Source organism: Micropterus salmoides, unplaced genomic scaffold (assembly GCF_014851395.1).
Source record: "Micropterus salmoides isolate LMB-PRFRI ecotype aquatic unplaced genomic scaffold, ASM1485139v1 Ms_hic_scaffold_13, whole genome shotgun sequence".
NCBI classification, from domain to species: domain Eukaryota; kingdom Metazoa; phylum Chordata; class Actinopteri; order Centrarchiformes; family Centrarchidae; genus Micropterus; species Micropterus salmoides.
This window is the reverse complement of record NW_024040374.1, coordinates 19251650-19269916: the sequence shown is the minus strand read 5'-3', so window position 1 is coordinate 19269916 and position 18267 is coordinate 19251650. Positions and strand designations below refer to the sequence as shown.

The following is an 18267-nucleotide window of genomic DNA, read 5'->3' as shown; positions in this document are numbered from 1 at the left end:
GCAATAAAGGGAGTGAGATGGAAAGAGAGATTATGTTGGTGAGGAGGAGGAGGGAGAGGGAACGAGGAAGAGTTTGCTGTTGGCTGTGTAGTAGAGCAGATCGAGACAGACACACACCCACAGCAAGAATCCCTGACCCCCAGCAGGAAACTTGCACGCGCACACACATTCAAGCATGCAAAATGCAAACACACACACAGACAAACAGACATGCAAGGACACATCAGAAACACACATATACACACTCTGTGTGGGCTGGCTGAGGCCACAGCAGATGCTGTCCATGAATATTTTAGCCAAACTCCCTGGCAGAGTTTCCATTTGCATGGACCAAATGTAAGCAGCTGAAATATTTACCACACCGGCCCTGGGAGAAACAGGCCACAGCCACGGTGTGTGAGTGAGCGTGTTTGAGACCTTTTTATAAGTGTGTGTTTTCTTTTTGTTCGAACTCAAACTTGGCTGTGTGTGCGTGTTCATTAACCCAACAGTATCTTTTTTTGTTTTGTTTTGTTTTTTTTTCCAGACGGAGATTGCCAAGCGATTGAACGTGATCTGTGCCCAGCTCATCCCATTCCTGTCACAGGAGGTGACACACACACACACACACACACTGTACTGCATCCAGCCCTCTTTCTCCTGTCTGACAGCAGCCAACACAGAATGTGTGCACATGCAAACACACAACAGATGATCTCTCAGACAATCTCTCTCACACTCACTCACTCACTCACACACACACACACACACACACACACACACACACACACACACAGCTGCAGATGGATAGAACTTCAAAGCACGTTTCTCGATCGCCAAATGGTTGCATGCGCTCCCATGATTCCCAGAGCGAAAAAAAATTTCAAATATGCTGTCTGTGAGAGTATGAATACTTTTTCACAGTAATTAAGAAATGTTACACGTCATTAATATTAATTCTGTTTACAGGGGGAAAACATTTTAATTTTAAATCAGAGTATTTAATTCTGAATCCACCTGCCCTCACTGACCTCTTGGTTTGTTCCACAGCACCAACAACAGGTGGTCCAGGCCATGGAGCGCGCCAAACAGGTGACCATGGGGGAGCTAAATGCTTCGATAGGGGTACGTGGGCTCCCCCCTCTGCCTCATAGCGTGTGTACCTTATCCTCCCATTTATTTATATTCCCTCCTTTCTTTTGCTTTTACCGAGGCAAAGATCCATTGGCCCTCTCTAAAATATTCTGATTTATTGGCCACCGACCAAGATGGTTTAAGACTTTTGTGATTCAAGTGGCCTTATCAGGTACATGAACAGCATCAACGATGAAAAGATTGGCCCTATCAAATGGCCCATATGATTAATGGAGAATTTTAAACAATAAATTTAGTTTTAAATAATAATCCAGTTAGTTATTTGTCACTTTATCTCCCATCATGCTGATTTGGCTGCAGAGCTTCCCCTCCTGAAGAGTCACTGCTTTGACCTCAGCATTTCCCCTCTCGTGCATATCGCAGCACTTAGTTCCCTTCCTCTTTTCTTACTCTTGATCCCTTCCTATTCAGCCACTTCTTCCAATGCTTGTAAGTCACCCAGATCTCTTTCTTCTGTCTCTTCTCTGTTTCTTCATCCTCTCTACAGCAGCAGCTTCAGGCCCAGCACCTCTCCCAGCATGCCCAGGGTTTGCCAATGGGCCCACACCCATCAGGACTGCCCCACCCCGGCTTGGCACTCAGCGGAGGATCCGGTCTGCTGGCCCTGTCCGGGGCCCTAGGGGCCCAACTGGCTGCCAAGGATGAGAGAGCGCACCTAGAGGCAGCAGTCGCGGCTGCCGCTGCTGCAGAGCACCACAGAGGTACAGGATCGCTTTAAATGATACATGTTTGTTTCTCAAAGCAAAAAGTGTAAAACTCTAGATGAGTTTAGGGCTGGGACACAAGAGTTGGATTGCGTTCTTGGGAGTAGAGTAAACACACTGAGGCTTGGCTCGATGCATTCTGATGATTGGCTTTGCTTTGGATATTTGGCAGGGCACAGGAGTGTTGCTGATAATAACACTCCTCAGGGATATTTTTTCACTGAGTCATCAGCTGCAGAGTGATGTGAAGTGATGGCAGATAATCTTGCATTTGTGTGTGTGTGTGTGTGTGTGTGTGTGTGTGTGTGTGTCCTCGGCATTTGCTGTCCTCTGGCCTGGTACCTGGATGTGTTTGTTGCTTCTGCCTGGAATGAACAGACCGTGAAGCAGGACCAGTGAGTACAAATGGCTACACTTATATCAAGTACACTCACACTTTTACACTTATTTGTTCAGTGGTCTTTGATATGTATGCAAATTCAGTGTTGTACATGGGTATCCACTCCACAAAAGTAAGTAAAAGACAATATGAAATGTTTATTTTTATTCACTAAGGCAAATAATAAGTTCTAAATATGGATTTATGATTTTTTGGTCCTTAAAATTGCATTCACATTAAAGTATAAAAACATCTTATTTTGCTTTCTGTGGCTTCTATACACTAGGATTTCAGTCACTGATGCTGGACCCTGCATGACGACACTTTAGACCTCGACACTATATCACTACCACTGCACAACTGTGACAATACTGGTTTAAAAAGCTGCATCATTGCCAAAGCACGCTCAGGCAGTTTGAAGCGTTCTGTTTCTCCCTCTAACTCTTACAGTGAGCTGGCCGATCGATGATGGCTGAAATTCTTTTACATTCATCTCCACAGCTTATGAGCTTGACATGATTTATGCAGTCCCTCTCACCTCATTATCACTCTCTTCCGTCCTCTCTGCCCTCACTTCCTCTTCTTTCCCCCTCTCTCCTTCCTTCTTTTCCTCCTGCTCCTCTTTGTGCCCCCCATGCTCACCTCCCCTTTGCTCTTTACCCCCCCTCCTCACCCCTCTGCTCTCACTCTTCTCCTCTTTGCAGAGCTCTCTCTCCAATGGGGATAAGGGTCGCCAAGCAGACTACCTCAGCAACGGCAAGAAGAGGAAAGCTGATGAGAAGGAGTTCATGACCGACTATGTGAGGCACTTTCCTAACACTGTTAAATGTTTAAGTAACTGAAAGACAGCTTCACCCAAATAAGACCAGTGATGTCTGCACAGTGGACTTTGGAGACCTGCTTTTTTTTAGACAAATGAAATGAAATACTCTCAGTCCCCACTGTCATCACTGTATTATTGGTGTAATTGTAGAAAGGCAGATGTATTGAGCATTGTAAGGGATTATTTTTTAGTGTGAGATAAATTAATCTTGGGTAGTCCAGCGTTATCGCTTTGTTCGAGAAGACCTGCAATATTAAAAACAGCAGTGCCTTAGAGGGTTTCACCTCTCCAAGTTAAGCATCTAAAATTAATCACATTTGTACTGTCCATTGCGTTTACTTCCAGCCATCTCATCGCCGGCAATAAAATGTCAAGATAAGATAATTCATTTTCCTCTATCCGCTGTGTAACAAATTAAAGCTCTTGAGACAGTGCAAAAAAAATGTTTTATAAAGCTTTTTTGATATATGTCAGGTAACACAAACACATACACACCTCTGTTTGGGTATGACTTGGTGTGTCTTGTATATTTCTACATGTAATCTACATACATCAGACAGCAGAGCAGGAATATCTAATCTCAGTTTCTCTCTCTCCTCTCACAGGGCAGCGATGCGGATAAGAGTGATGATAATTTGGTGGTGGATGAGGTTAGTAGGCGGCCGCCGGCCTCTGTTGGCCCCACTTCGCCGCTTTCATCTGCATACATCATGTAAACACACCCAACAGCACCATCTGAATAATGATAATAATAAAAGTAATAACCTCCTTCCTCCACCTCTGCCTGCCCTTATTTCACAACATACACAGCCATAAAGTTGATAGGCATACACACACTATACCTTTTTTATGTATGTAATTCTTTTGGCATGACTATTAAGGTTTTATTCGTTTTATGAATGAGCGCCCCCTACACCTTTAAATCAGTAGGAAGTGATTGCTTAGTGGCCAGTATAAACAGGAGGTTTGATTATAGCATGTAAAACCAGTTTCAATATTCTTAGTTGGGTAACAAGCCAAGAAAAGAGTTAATCAGCACAAGAACACACAGAGACACTGACTCATTTCCAGATGATCTCTGTGGCCTTCAGCAGTAAAACACAGTAGAATGAATGAATAAATCACCATTGCTTCTTATTTCCATCATGTCTAATAAAGCTTTATGTGTTTTGAACTCAGGACCCGTCGTCCCCCCGCAGCGTGCAGTCCTACTCATCCAGGGAGAACGGCCTGGACAAGATACCCCCGTCCCGTAAGGAGGGCCCCCCGCAGGCCAGCCCCACCTCCCTGGCCTCCTCCAGCAGCGCTGCCTCCCCGTCTCGTGGCAAAGAGCCCCCACAGGTAGACGGACACACCTGTATGAACACGCACAAGGATTCATGTGCCGTTAGTGAACTACACAAAGGCATAAAAAGACATTACATTAGAATCATTTTTGTTTTATTATTTTCAGGTGCCTGCAGACATCTAAAGAGAACACACATGGTATATTTCAGCATAGGGGCATCAGTGTTGCTGTCAGCACAGACTGTATTCTGCTGTTTCTTTTGTTTGGGTCAATAGTTCGCCTTGGAGTTATTATGCCGTATATTCAGTGTCTTTCACATTCAGTCAGGGCTGCTGACATCCCACAGTGCTTCTCTGGTCCCATCTGCCCTCAGTCATCCTTACTGTCATTCTGTTCTTCTTCTGCTTCTTCTTCTCCTCCTGCTCAGTCCTTCACTATTAAATTGGTTTCCCCCCTATATATCTATTTTTTTGTTTATTTTCTTTTCAGTCTTTGTTTCCTAACACTTGTCTTTTTTTCCCTCTCTTTCTCTGCTCCTCCAGAGGGAGAAGTCCAGTACTCCAGGTATGAAGCCAGGGACCCCCATGTCTCAAGAGTCCAACACTCCAGGACCCAGCGGACCTCCACAGTTCAGACCGGTCCTTGGCAAGCCTGGTGTCGACCTCGGTAAGAACATCACATGAGATTGCTTTTATTCCCCAAAGAACATATCATCTGCACTTTCTTGTTAAAAGGGAGAACTGTATTTCAGAAAACCTGAAGTTGGTGTTAAGTGAAACTGTAAAGCTAGTCTCCACCAATGTTGCTCAGGAGGTTGAATGTCTCCATCCGTCTTCTCAGGGACAAAAACTTGCACTGCATACAGAGTCAAATAAAAATATGAATCTTCCTTTGCAGAGTTTTTAGCCTTGCTTTGTTACATGTAGTGATTCTATCAACATCGGGCCACAGTCGTTGGTATGGGCAGCAAGCTCCCCACCACCCGCCACCATCTGGACTTAATAAGCAGCTGTGGGCAAAAATATTCAGCGCCCCTCACTTTTTAAATGGAAAGATTAGGAGAGGTGATGGACTGTGACTGTGAGCTGCTTCATAATGAGTCTCCATCTATTTCAGTGTATCTCTTCTCTTTCTCTCCTTTTTCCCCTCACATCACCTGTTAGCCCCTGCTCCGCTTTCACTCAAACACACACACACGCACGCACACACCATTATGCATGCGTACTCACTCGTAGCTGCAGCTACATGCATAGAAAGGACGTTTAAGTGAGCAGACACACACATACAAGTACTGTCTCGCTGCAGGAAGTAATGGTGACCAGCAGGGGTCAGTAGTGGTCCAGTGCCGCAGTTAGTGTTGTCCTGCCTTTTGTATGGCAGGCTGCAGCTTGTTCACAGCCTGTCAGTCACTACTGTCAGAAACAGTGAAAGGCCCTGCAGAGGGAGTCACCTAAATAAAAATGTAGAGCTGATTCCGGTCTATGCTAAAATGAAAGATAAAACTCTTTGAATGACTGTCACATACTGCCTCAATCAATAATTTGTTCAGTTAAATAATTCACAACTCTTGCCTTTTCTTTCCTCCCTCCCTCCTTCCTCCAGCTTTGGGTCTGAGAAACCCCTTGGCTGTGCAGGGAGCGTACCCTCCAGGGGCTTTCGGCCTGCCCCCTCCAGGGGTGAACGGGGACCTGCCTGGGGCGGCGGGCTATGGCGCTGGCCTCCACTTGGTCTCCCCCCAGATGAACGGAGCAGCAGCTGCGGCAGCAGCAGCTGCCGCAGGCTACGGACGGTCCCCTGTGGTGAGCTAGCTGCTCTGCAGATAATTCGTCTTTCCAGTGTCACTGTCATATGTAATACCTCAGCATATAAACCTGTCAGAGAGGGCAAAAAGAGGTGTCTCTCTCTCTATATATATATATATATATATATATCTATATATATATATATATATATATTATATTATAAAATGAGAGAGAGAATGGAGTGTTGGAGCTGGATTGTCATTAATCATTAAGAATCAATGACCTTGGCTCTTGAAAAGTCTCTTTGCTTTATATGATCTCATTTAATTCTGATCTTTCATCTGATACTGTCCTTTATTACCAGGTGGAATGCTCTCCATGAATACAGGTATCTCTTCAGATGTTTTTCTTTTCTTACTTTAGAATATCGCTCTCTCCTTCAGGTGGGCTATGAGTCTCCACACCCCCATATGAGGGTCCCTGGGCTGCCTGCCAGCCTGCAGTCAGCCACCTCTGGAAAACCGTGAGTTCCCTCTTTCCTTCCTGCTGTCACTCAAATCTTCACCTGTTCACTATTAACTGTGCTCAGGTTCTCCTAAAATTTCAATTAGAACACTAGAAGAAAATAAGAACAATGAAAGATGTTGTAATGAAAAAACAGGAGGGAATAAAGCCTTTTTGAGCCTCCAGAACTTTGTTAGGTCAAAATGTACAGCAACATTGTTCGAATCAACAACCTGTGTTCATAAATCAAGCACTTTAAAGTAAGTTTTCACTCTTTAAGCACCTGAAACATGTTTTAAACCGTTGTTAACATGAGACTCCAATTCTGGCTCCACTTAACTTTGTTGTTTGGAGTACTTTTGCAGAAAAATTGGCCGACATAGACGATGTGACATCACTGATATTTGTAGAGCAGCTTCAAAATGCAGTAGTTAAATACAGTATGTTTCAGTTTTCCGGACATCATTAGTAAATGTCAAGGTTTTAGTCATTCACGGTCAGTCTGTCTTCTGTCAGAAAAAGTATTTCTTGAAAATGTAGAAGTTGAAGTGGATTTCTCTTAGAAAGGGTTTTAGCTGCAGCCTTAAATCTCAGTTATTCATCCATTTCTTTCTCTCTATCTCTATCTCTATCTCTCTATATCCCCCCCCCCCCCCCCCCCCCACAGCGCCTACTCATTCCATGTGAGCGCAGACGGCCAGATGCAGCCGGTGCCCTTTCCCCCAGACGCCCTGCTTGGCCCCGGAATCCCTCGCCATGCCCGTCAGATCCACACCCTGAGCCACGGCGAGGTGGTATGCGCCGTCACCATCAGCACCTCGACACGCCACGTCTACACCGGAGGCAAGGGCTGCGTCAAGGTGTGGGACATCAGCCAGCCTGGTAGCAAGAGCCCCATGGCCCAGCTGGACTGTCTGGTGAGATGTTAGGGAGGAGGGGGGGAGACACTTAGAGGGATGTTTGAAGGCTCATATTTAAAGTTTGTTGCCCATCCAGTGTCTAATAATGTTGCTTTACTACCAAAAGTGATGCTCTTGTTTTTCCCCCACACATAAAAACACACTTTGGTTGATGAATCACCTTTGTGTTGTCCTAAAGCCAAATCCTCCAGCCTCTTTATGTATTGCTGTGATACTACTGTAGCAGCGCGCTTAACTTTGTGTCTTTGCATCTTCCTGTCACCAATTACGTAGTTCTACATCATATATTGCTGTGTATAAATGTTTATATTTGTCGTTTTATTGTGTAAAAAACAGAACAGGGATAACTACATCCGCTCCTGCAAGCTGCTCTCCGACGGGCGAACCTTGATCGTCGGCGGGGAGGCCAGCACGCTGTCGATCTGGGATTTGGCCACGCCCACTCCTCGCATCAAGGCGGAGCTGACGTCATCTGCTCCCGCCTGCTACGCTCTGGCCATCTCCCCTGACAACAAGGTCTGCTTCTCCTGCTGCAGCGACGGCAACATCGTAGTCTGGGACCTTCACAACCAGACTCTGGTCAGGTAAGAGAGGGGAGGGAGGAGAGGGGACAGATTGCATCGTCTTCGCTAGTTTTAGTAGATGGAATCGGGAAAATGGCCAGATTCTATTCAAGTAGGCTAACAAGAAAGGAGGAGAGTAAGGAATGATGAAAAAGGAAGATAAGTTATGGAGTGGGAAATGAGAAGAGAGAGAGATGACCACACAGAGAGATGGGGCAAATTTCTGAAACTTCACAATCTGCCTCTGCCAATCTCAGTCATAAAGCAGAGAGAGGAGGGGAAAGCAAACATTGCTGAAAGGCAACCAAAGTATGGAGGCTGAACACTGCTTAGAGAAGGAGGACACAACCTGTGTGTGTCTGTGTGTTTTTTACAGGGAGGTTAAGATGCTGAGTGTTTGTTTTGTTTTCCGCTGTATTTGCCACCACCATCTTACACCTTAGGCTGTGCAGTGCTTTGCCAGCTAATACACATATCTGGGCATCTAGCTTAGGATTTAAATGCTAAGATATGTGGCACTGGTCCATGTTATATACTTATCCCTTAAAATTAACACTTTACTTTAAGTTCACCTGTTTGTCATTTATAAGCAGTACATAAACATTTTGGTAAAAAGTTTATAACACTATAATGTTGTTAGCTATAAACAGCTATAAGGACATTTTAAGCATTTATTTAATGTACAGTATTTGTCACAGATTCTCCTGTGAAGACACATTTTATTATATATTACAACTTTATATTATAACTGTTTTACTATGTTTGCCATTCATCATCTGTTTATACAGCAGCTTCCACTTATGGGTGCCCACAGCAAATACGTTAATAAACACTTAAAGCTGCACTACATTATGGTGTGTAATAATAAAACCCTATTATTAAATGTTTATATATTGCTTATGAGTGCTAAAAATAGGGTCTTAAGGCAAACCGTTGCCAAATAAAGATTACATAATGAATCTACTTTTTTAAGTCACTGTAGTTTTGTGGTGGTGTGTTTCATGGGAAAATTAAGTTTAAAAAAAAAAGTGATGACGTGTGATTCATTAGTAGCTACAGTATGTCAGGCGAGTAAGTCGAATTAAGAGTGTCATAATGTACTTAAATGAACTGAAATAAGCAGGCTCCTGGTAAGTAGGAAAAATGCATTAAAACATTATTTCACCACTTGTATGCTTATTGAAATGGCTGTCAGTAAAGTAAGTTGTAAGCAGGTAATAGTCACTGGGGTGAAACATGGAAAACCACCAGTGCAGTCCTTTTACTGAGTAAATATATGAGAAATAGGAAAAGAGAGAACTTGAGCAAATGAAAAAAAATTGGAAGATTTTGGAATGAGCAGAAATCAGAGAGGTATTATAATGGTGTGTGTGTCGTGGGTCTCCTCCCCGCAGGCAGTTCCAAGGCCACACAGACGGAGCGAGCTGCATCGACATCTCCAACGACGGCACCAAACTGTGGACGGGAGGGTTGGACAACACGGTCCGCTGCTGGGACCTACGAGAGGGACGGCAGCTCCAGCAACACGACTTCACCTCGCAGGTAAGCGCGCACACACACACACACACACACACACACACACACACACACACACACACACACACACACACACACACACACACACACAAATCACACTTGTTGCGGTCCAGACTAATAGACAGGCAGCTGATGATCAATAACGCATTACCGCTCTCATCTCTCCATTTATTTCTCTCCCTCATTTGATTCCTTGCCTCCCTCTCACCATCTCCAGATCTTCTCTCTGGGCTACTGTCCGACAGGCGAGTGGCTGGCTGTGGGAATGGAGAGCAGTAACGTGGAAGTCCTGCACGTCTCCAAACCTGATAAGTACCAGCTGCACCTCCACGAGAGCTGCGTTCTTTCACTCAAGTTCGCCTACTGCGGTACGTACCTGCACACGCACACGCACACACAGACTAAGGAAGCAGAACAAATCTGCCACTCTCATTATTCAGAAACCATTTCTTCCTTTTCACCTCTCCTCTTTAAAAAAGCGCTTCCTCTCAGGCTTCTCCATATCTCACCTCTCCCTGAGGGTTTATCTGTTGATGGCTGTGTGTGTTTTGTCCTGTAGGTAAATGGTTCGTGAGCACAGGCAAAGATAACCTCCTGAATGCCTGGCGGACACCTTATGGATCCAGCATATTCCAGGTAGGGCATAAAACACAGAGTTTTATGCACAGATCTCTGTCAAGAGAATTTTTGTTTAGGAAATAACTTGAAAATGGTGAATGAAAACAGTTCCAAGGCTTTTTTCATCATCTTGTTTGAATATTAAGTGTATTTTGGTACACAAGTAGATCACTATTGACTTGAATAACAGCCGACATGTGAGTTTCATTGTCGCTATTTGTACAAAAACATGATTCTTTGACTGTAGCTAATACGCCTTTCTCTCTGCCCCTCTGCTCAGTCTAAAGAGTCGTCGTCGGTGCTCAGCTGCGATATCTCCCCCGATGACCAGTTCATTGTCACTGGCTCCGGGGACAAGAAGGCCACAGTCTACGAAGTTATCTACTGAACTCTTATTGGCTGGGGGATGGGGTGGGTGGGGGGATGGCGAATAATCAGGGGGCGGGGCCAAGGCTCCCTCCTGCACCAATGACTGTACAGAGCGTCGGTGGCATGGAAAAGAAGAGACATTCAAACTCCTACTTTGTTGTTTTGTTTACGTTTGTGAAAGAAATGCAAGAGAAAGATAAGCAAGGGGGCACAAAGTCACATCTCTGGAAAAAAAACAAACTTTGAACATTGTTTTTAATGCTCTGAGAACGCTGGTTAGTCTGTAGCTGCGCAGTTGTGGATTCCTCCAAAGAACTTATGTTTTTGTTCCTTTTTTTCCTGTTTTTTAACAAAATAAAACCTCTGTAGTGAACAAGAAATTAGCAAAAAAAAATATTTTTTTAGACTTTGAATTTTTCGCAGACAGTTGGACCGCATCGAGTGGAAAAAGAGAGACGTGGGACTGAGGAAGTGGGGGAAGGGTGCGGGTGGGTGGGGGAGCTGGAAACTCTTCATGGGAAAAAAATCGGTGCATATTCCATGCTATGTAAAAAGCCTGGGTCAGCCTGGGTCAGCTTGGCCCGGTTTGGCCTGGTCCGGTCCAGCTCAGTCCAGAGCACATGGCTGCTCCCAAGGGGCAGCAGATGCGTGGCAGATGGCAGGATGGTGTGCTGTGAAGTTCCAGCTGCTTTTTTTCCCCCCGTCCTGGTTAAATTTCAGCAGCAACATGATTGTATCATCCCCAGCACACACATGACAGAACAGGGCTCGGTTTTCCCTGAAGTGTCTCGAGAGTTTCTCTTTGTTCCTTTTTTTTATTTGTCTTTTTTCTTTATAAAAGAACAAAGACTTATTTTGGGGAGACCAGGCTGGAAAAGAAAACCACGACCCCCGAGGACAGAAAACTGAAGTCTGTTCAAACAGCTCAAAACAGGTGGGCTACTCTCCAAGTTTCGGGGACGTGGTCTCTGCTTCATCATCATCATCATCATCATTGTCCATAACACTCCACATTAAGTTTTTTTTTTTCTATTGTATTTGTTAGGGCACATATAGGCAGACAGGTATTTTCAGAACTGCATCATGAACCTTAAACCATGCTATATATGGACATGTAAATAAAGTTCTCTAAAGACAAACAAGGATTGTTATCTGTGACTTTGCTTTAAGAAAACTGATGGGAGTCTGGGGCAGTCTGTGATCTGCAGTGTAATCTGTGTGTTTTGTTGTTGTTGTGTTTTTTTTTTTTTTTTTTTTTTTTGTCTTTCAGTAGCATCTTCTCTTGTAAAAAACAGATTGACATGTTTGCTTATGAGCTGATGCAGGTGTGAACAGTAGAAATGAAGTAGCCGAGAGAGAGAGAGAGAGTGTGTGTGTGTGTGTATGTTACACACTACTGGCTGTCAAGAAGTGTTTTTCAACAGCAGAACCAAGTCAGGTTCTTGCCAGGTTTAACTTGGATGTTTAAAACTGTGGGGGGGCGGGGGAAATCAAAAGAAGCATTTGTTGAATATTTGTTTAAACCATAACAGCCAGAAAAGCTTGTGCTCACAGCGAGGTGCCAGGAAGCGTCTTAGAAATATTTAGATGAAAAATGAAGGATGTGAATGGTGAGTACACACTCTGCCTTCTCTCCCCTGTGATGGAAGCATTTCTCCCTCACTGAAAGAGCACAAAGCTTCTCTTCCAGTCAGCGTCTGCATCCTCACACATACGAGAAATTGTCTCAGGATTCAAACCTACAGCACGAGCACGTTCCCCCAGCTCCTCTGCGACTGGAGCTCTCGGTAAATAATGCAGCCGTACAGTTTGTTTTTGTGCTGAGCTGGTTCGTAGTGTGTTGAGACAAAGGTGATGTGCAGCACAGTAGGCTGAGGGATGGATTATTACAGCAATAATGCCCAAGAGGTAGTTCTTCAGTCAGTGATTGTGTGTAGCGTTGACTGGCCTGTCAAGACAAAAAGCTTTTACTGTGAGCGTAAAAGTGAAGAAAAAATGAGGCAAGCATTTATCTCCACAGTAAACGATCATTGGCATACAGGCGGATAATAAATGATTTACCATCATTTGATTTCTTTTAATGGAAAATTGAAACCACAGTTTTGACCTTTGTCCTTTCTAAAATGCACAATAGTGCTGTTAATACCTATAATAACAGCAATTGCTGTTAAACTGCTTCTAACTGGTTTGAACTGCCCTGAATAAAGAAACCAATCACTCACCTGCTCAGTGCTTTGCTTCACATAGCTCTGCTGAAACTACCCGCTGGATGAAGTAATTTTAGTCCCCGATTAGCGCAAAGTAATCTTTTCTTAAAAATGTCATAGCAGGTTTGTGTCATTGGAACTTATTTATCACATAAGATGGGGCACAATTTCGATAGAGCAAAAATGTGCAGTGTATGGAAATTGCAGCTGCCAATTAAGCAACACAGCCTTTGAAGATGTTTGGCATGCCTGTTTCCTGTAATTTAAATTTAGGCCCCGCATCTCAGCATCTTTTTAAAATTCTACACGTATGGAAATGTGTGTAAATGAGCTCCAGTATCTGTGCTTGATTTGATGTGCACAACTTATCTAAAGAGACTAGAAACTCCAGGAATCAAAAATCGAGTTGGGGCAGATGGAGCCCAGTATTTAATGATTTCTGCTTTGTATTGTCAGTGTGGAGCAGAAACAATGAATCACCAATTTGCCTTTTTGTTAGTGTGATGAGATGGACCATGTTCTGGGTGTGCTAAAAGTACTGTTCAATACTGGTGAAAGTCAAACTGCTGAGAGCTCTTGTAAAACTCCGTTTGTAAGTGTTCAGAAAGAATAATGGATGAAAAAGTTGTGGCTTTCAAATGGACAAAACTGCTTCTCAGTGTTTAGAGCAGTGGTTCTCAAACTGCAGGGAGGATGTGGATGATCAGGGGGGAAATATGGAGTGGAACCATAGACTGTATAAAAGAAGTGGATGAACATGATTTATATAGGGCAATAAAAATAACACTTTGCTGATGCTATCACACTGACCTGAGTCATTTCTTTTATTTTAATCAAATTAAACTGGGCCTTTTTTATTTGTTGCACCCCCAATATTGTTAATGATAAGAATTAAGTCACTTTATGTGCAGTGGGTTTAGATAGTGGAGTATTCCTCTTTGGTTATTTGGCCTTTTCCTTCAGTATTCCCCAGGGGGGGGGAAAGATGGACACAGTAGGCACCTGAAAGGATGAACACAAGTCGGGTTTATTTTTCACACATAGCATTTCTTGTACAACACATAGGAAACGCATCAGGAGGGAAGAAGACACGGTGCATAAAAAAAAAAAAGCTCCTTGGATTTTTTAAAGAAACTTAACATGGGCTTGTAAAACGGGAATTATTTTTTTTTACTGAACAGAGAAAGCACAGGCAAGGGGGGCATTACTGACAGAAGAGTATCAAATACAATGTCCCAAATATTCACGCTATACCACCTAATGCATAGCCATTATACAGCATCATTCTGAGTAGTATACAAGCCGCTTGTGTATGAGAATATCATTTAGGTGTGCCTGTGGCTGACAGGCAGAAAGGGAAAGAGGCAGGCATTAAACTGTACAGATGATCTCTGACTTCTTGCTGGTATATACAGTAGCCATTGTAGAAGTCCCTCATAATCCTTGTATCCTGCACTAGCGCTGCAGCGAGAAACCTGGACAAATCTTTATAAGGGTTTATACAATTGAACTAAATTGCATACTGTAATGTAAAAAGCATCCCTCTGTAAAACTGTGGCTTGTGAGACCCTTCACTGTACCTACTGAATTAAAATCAGATCTGTCTCCTATCAGCAGAAGTGGAGCTTTAGTGCAACAAGCATGCAGTAAAAAGTGGAACCTCTTCGATGGCTAAATCTGTTTGGTCGTGTGGCAGCCGACGCCTGCAGTACACTGACTACGAACTCAGCAGACACAGTTTAGTTGCACATTAAGGACTGAAAACAGACTATAGTACATTTACTACCACTTTTGAAAAAAAGGGGGGGGGGCAATAAAACAAAAACAACAAACAGAAGACAGAGGATCTTTTCTCCCAAACGGAGGTTTTTTTTTTTCTTTACATGGGACTGCTCATGTTGTACGCCCTCTGCCTGTCACCATCACCAAGGATAAAAATACACTGGTTCTTCAAGTAAAAAGTTAAAAGAATTAAAAATATTTTTCCCGCCTGTGTTCCACTTGATTTTGTTTGTCTCTGTGTATGAGTGTGTCTCTCTGTTTGCTACCCCAAGTCTGAAACGCAGTCATAGGCAACCCCAGTACATAAACATATCATTACATAAGACAAGCAATCACTATTCATAAAAATACAGAAATAAATGAGTAATAAAAGAAAAGCTTGAAATGTGCCTTTTTTTTAGTCTACACATTGGTGATGCATGTTCTATAGAAGCAGAGAGCTCTGATATACAGTTTGCCTGCCAGTTTGGATTATGATACAAGGAGGATTGAAAAGTTAAGAATCTGATTTAAATAAAGAGTTTGACATTTTGGGAAACAGGCATACTTGCTTTCTTGCTGAGATACAGATGAGAGGATTGATACCACTCTCCTATCTGTACAGTAAATATAAGGCTGCCCATTAGCTTTAGCTTAGCATAAAGACTGGAAACAAGGGGTTACAGCTAGCCTGGCTCTGTGCAAAGGCGGCAAAATACACCCGCCAGAAGCTCTGAAGAGGACAAAGTAACGAGATTCCCCCTGCTCTCAGTCATAATGCTAACCTGGGTTAGACGTAGATTACAGACAGGAGAGTGGTATCGATCTATGGAATCTAGGCAAGAAAGCTAACAAGCATATTCCCAAAAAATGTCAAACTTTTCCTTAAGCATCTCAATTTATAGCAATCAATAGCTTAACAAAACAAGGTTTAGCCAGAGCACCTTGAACACTAGCACATCAGCAGGCGGGCAGAGATAGAGAAGGTGACTCTGATGTAATAATCCAGTTTGCAAATGAAAACAGGAACTAGTTGCATAAAATTTGAAAGGGGTTGGATTAGTCGCTGCTTAGTTGGCCGCTGATGATAGCATGATCGGGTGTAGTTAATTTGCCCTCTTGTCTGCCTTACAGTGAAGTTGGCATGCTGCTACTTCATCTAGCTGACAGTGCCTTTAATGAGAGTGAGTGCAGCGCCCAGTGTCAGGAGAACAATCCAGAGGAATTAGAGGGAACAGCTTGGCTGATGTTCTCTGTTTGTGTCTCTGGGCCCTGGGAGAATCCCATTGACTCCGCTGCTCATTAGACGCTGCCTTTGTCAGACCAAAATAAAATAGATATTAGGCAGTGAGACGGGGAGCGCTGCGATGAATGTTTAATTGGGTGCTCTGTGTGTGTTTCTGTCTTCCTACGATTACCTCAAGGGGGTGTATCTGTGTGTGTGTGTGTATTCTTGCCCGATGACGTGCGCCGTGTGTGTGTGTGTGTGTGTTTGAGAGCAAGTCCATGTTTCATGTCAGTGTATGTGGATATCTGAAGTGCCCCCCCTCCGTCTCGGAGCGTCATCGTTCCCCTGCTCCTGACACCTCTCGCTGGGGAGAGCGAGCTGCGGCGTCAGCCTCATTAAGGCTTCCACTGTCTGGCTAATGAATCGATTGTGTGGTATCAGTGCTCCTGGCTGGCGCTCCCATAGTGCCGCTCCGCGCCTCCTCTGGGGGCCTCCCTTCCACTGAGCTCTTAATCAGGAAACAGCCCTAATTACTCTCCCTCCCCCCTCCTCCCCTTTCTCCCTTTTATTACTTTTCTTCCTTCGCGCTTTCTCTCCTCCTTGTCTTTCCCTCCTTTGCTTCCTGACTTTATCTTTATGCTCCACCACCCTTTTCCTTTGTCCTTCTTATCTTGCTGCTTCCCTTACTGCCTCTCTCTCTCTCTCTGCTATCGTGCCTCATCCTAAAAGTGGATGGGGGAGGAGGAGGGAGGGGGCATTTGGGAGCTTCCACAGTAGCTTATATCACAGCAAAAAAGGGGAGAGAGGGTGATGTATTAGGAGTGAGGGTCAGGAGGACTGAGACAGGGGTGTTGCTGTTGCTGAAGTAATGAGGATCAGGAGCGGTTGGCAGGGCAACTGGTGCCCCCCCCCCCTCTCCCCGTCATCCAAAAAAAAAAAACACCTCAAAATCTCCATCCTGTCTCTTCCCATCGCGTCCCGGCCCTCAGTACACCACCTCGTACACTGTGGCCTTCTTGTCCCCAGAGCCCGTCACTATGTACTTGTCGTCCGGGGAGACGTCACAGCTCAGCACGGACGAGGACTCCTTGGACTGGGAGTGGGCAAGGGACCCAGACACAAACCCAGGGGAGAGAGAGAGAGAGAGATCCGTGATGGTAGATTGATGGAGACAGATGGAGAAAAACAAACACAAAGAGAAAGATGTTAGAAAAGATGTGACTCATCACTTAATACTCAATCATACAAGACATATTTGCATTTCAAAACAGTCGGCAATTATTTCCAAACAGACAACCTCACTCTCGCTCCAGGATGCTGACTCATTCATCTGCTTCAGTGTGAGACACACTGCTCTCCTTCTCTTTTTTTCCCTCACTCTCTCTTTTTCCAGAGAGATGCAGCCTCATTAACTTCAGGTTTAAGCGTCACTTGCAGCACAAGTCTGACGGTCTGCATGAACTGGCAAAACTTACTTTTTTTCTCTCCTCTCCGTCTGAAAGCCAGGCACCTGGCTTTATGATCTAAAGCTCCCTCTACTCCCCCTCCTCCTCCCACTGCTCCATCATCATTTATCTTCCTTCCTTTCTTCCCAGACACCCCCCCCATTCGCTCTGTCCCCGACTCTCATGTCGACTCCTCCTCTCTAAACTCTTCTCCTCTCCTCCCCTCCCCTCTCTCCCTCCCTGCTACAGGCACAGCAGGGCTGTCAATCACAAAGCCACCGACAAGAGGCTATTTCACACAGGATCCCTCATACTATACCAAGAGAGCAGTGGGGGGGGGGGGGTGATGAGTTTGGAAGGGGTTAGCGCCAGGGATGGAGTGGGAAAGAGAGATAAAAATAACACACACACAAAAAAAACCCCAAAGGAACACACAGGAAAACTTGTCCTGATACATCCTCTTGCATTACGATGTTTACGCTGTGATTTTCTTGGTGTCTATGATTCTTCTTCTATTGTTTGCCTTTTGAATATTCCATTCGTTTATTTCCTAGTTTGTTAGTAATGTCAGACAATCAATGTCTGCATCTTGATAAAGGTCGGTGGCCTGTGTAAACACCAGGGACAACGATGGAAATAAATCCACTTTGTTGTTCTATCCCTGACAACTCCTGCGGTGCCGTATCTTTATCAATATCGTAATATGTTTTCATTAAACCAAACCAAGTTATAAACAGCCAGGACCATCAGGATCAGCATCAACTTAGCACAAAGAAATCTGACCTAATCTAATTATACATAACCAAAAAAAATAGGAGTACTTGATATTGAGCAGAAATCAGTTGCTTGGCCGCTAAACACATCTTTATAATAAGATAAGATAAGATAAAAAAAACCTTTATATGTCCCACAGTGGGGAAATTGCGGTTTGCAACAGCAAAGACAAGAGCAGAGATGATAAGTGTACAAAGTAGCATAAACAAGTGTCAGACAAGAAAGTACCATTCTTACAGTAAATAAATAAAAAAAACAAAGTTACTGTACAT

At 44.0% G+C, this 18267-nt stretch overlaps 2 protein-coding genes across 9 annotated transcripts in view; one reads left to right on the top strand and one right to left on the bottom strand.

Annotated features, from left to right (window-relative positions):
• tle2a (TLE family member 2, transcriptional corepressor a) overlaps positions 1-11722 on the top strand; it is a 46752-nt gene extending 35030 nt beyond the window's left edge. The window contains exons 5-20 of one of the 5 annotated variants that reach the window (XM_038716000.1): positions 527-589; positions 1030-1134; positions 1622-1835; positions 2217-2233; positions 2922-3017; positions 3646-3690; positions 4220-4381; positions 4871-4994; positions 5931-6127; positions 6514-6593; positions 7242-7491; positions 7831-8078; positions 9452-9599; positions 9811-9961; positions 10153-10229; positions 10492-11722. In XM_038716000.1, coding sequence (XP_038571928.1) covers positions 527-589; positions 1030-1134; positions 1622-1835; positions 2217-2233; positions 2922-3017; positions 3646-3690; positions 4220-4381; positions 4871-4994; positions 5931-6127; positions 6514-6593; positions 7242-7491; positions 7831-8078; positions 9452-9599; positions 9811-9961; positions 10153-10229; positions 10492-10599 — 2085 coding nt within the window. In that variant the 3' untranslated portion in view covers positions 10600-11722. The remainder of the gene's footprint in view (positions 1-526; positions 590-1029; positions 1135-1621; positions 1836-2216; positions 2234-2921; positions 3018-3645; positions 3691-4219; positions 4382-4870; positions 4995-5930; positions 6128-6513; positions 6594-7241; positions 7492-7830; positions 8079-9451; positions 9600-9810; positions 9962-10152; positions 10230-10491) is intronic. The other 4 variants (XM_038716002.1, XM_038716004.1, XM_038716003.1 and 1 more) reach the window with 4 other exon arrangements.
• Positions 11723-13792: 2070 nt separating this feature from the next.
• tle2b (TLE family member 2, transcriptional corepressor b) overlaps positions 13793-18267 on the bottom strand; it is an 85886-nt gene continuing 81411 nt past the window's right edge. For all 4 annotated transcript variants that reach the window (XM_038716008.1, XM_038716005.1, XM_038716006.1 and 1 more), the window contains one exon: positions 13793-16869. In XM_038716008.1, the coding sequence (XP_038571936.1) occupies positions 16762-16869 (108 nt within the window). In that variant the 3' untranslated portion in view covers positions 13793-16761. The remainder of the gene's footprint in view (positions 16870-18267) is intronic.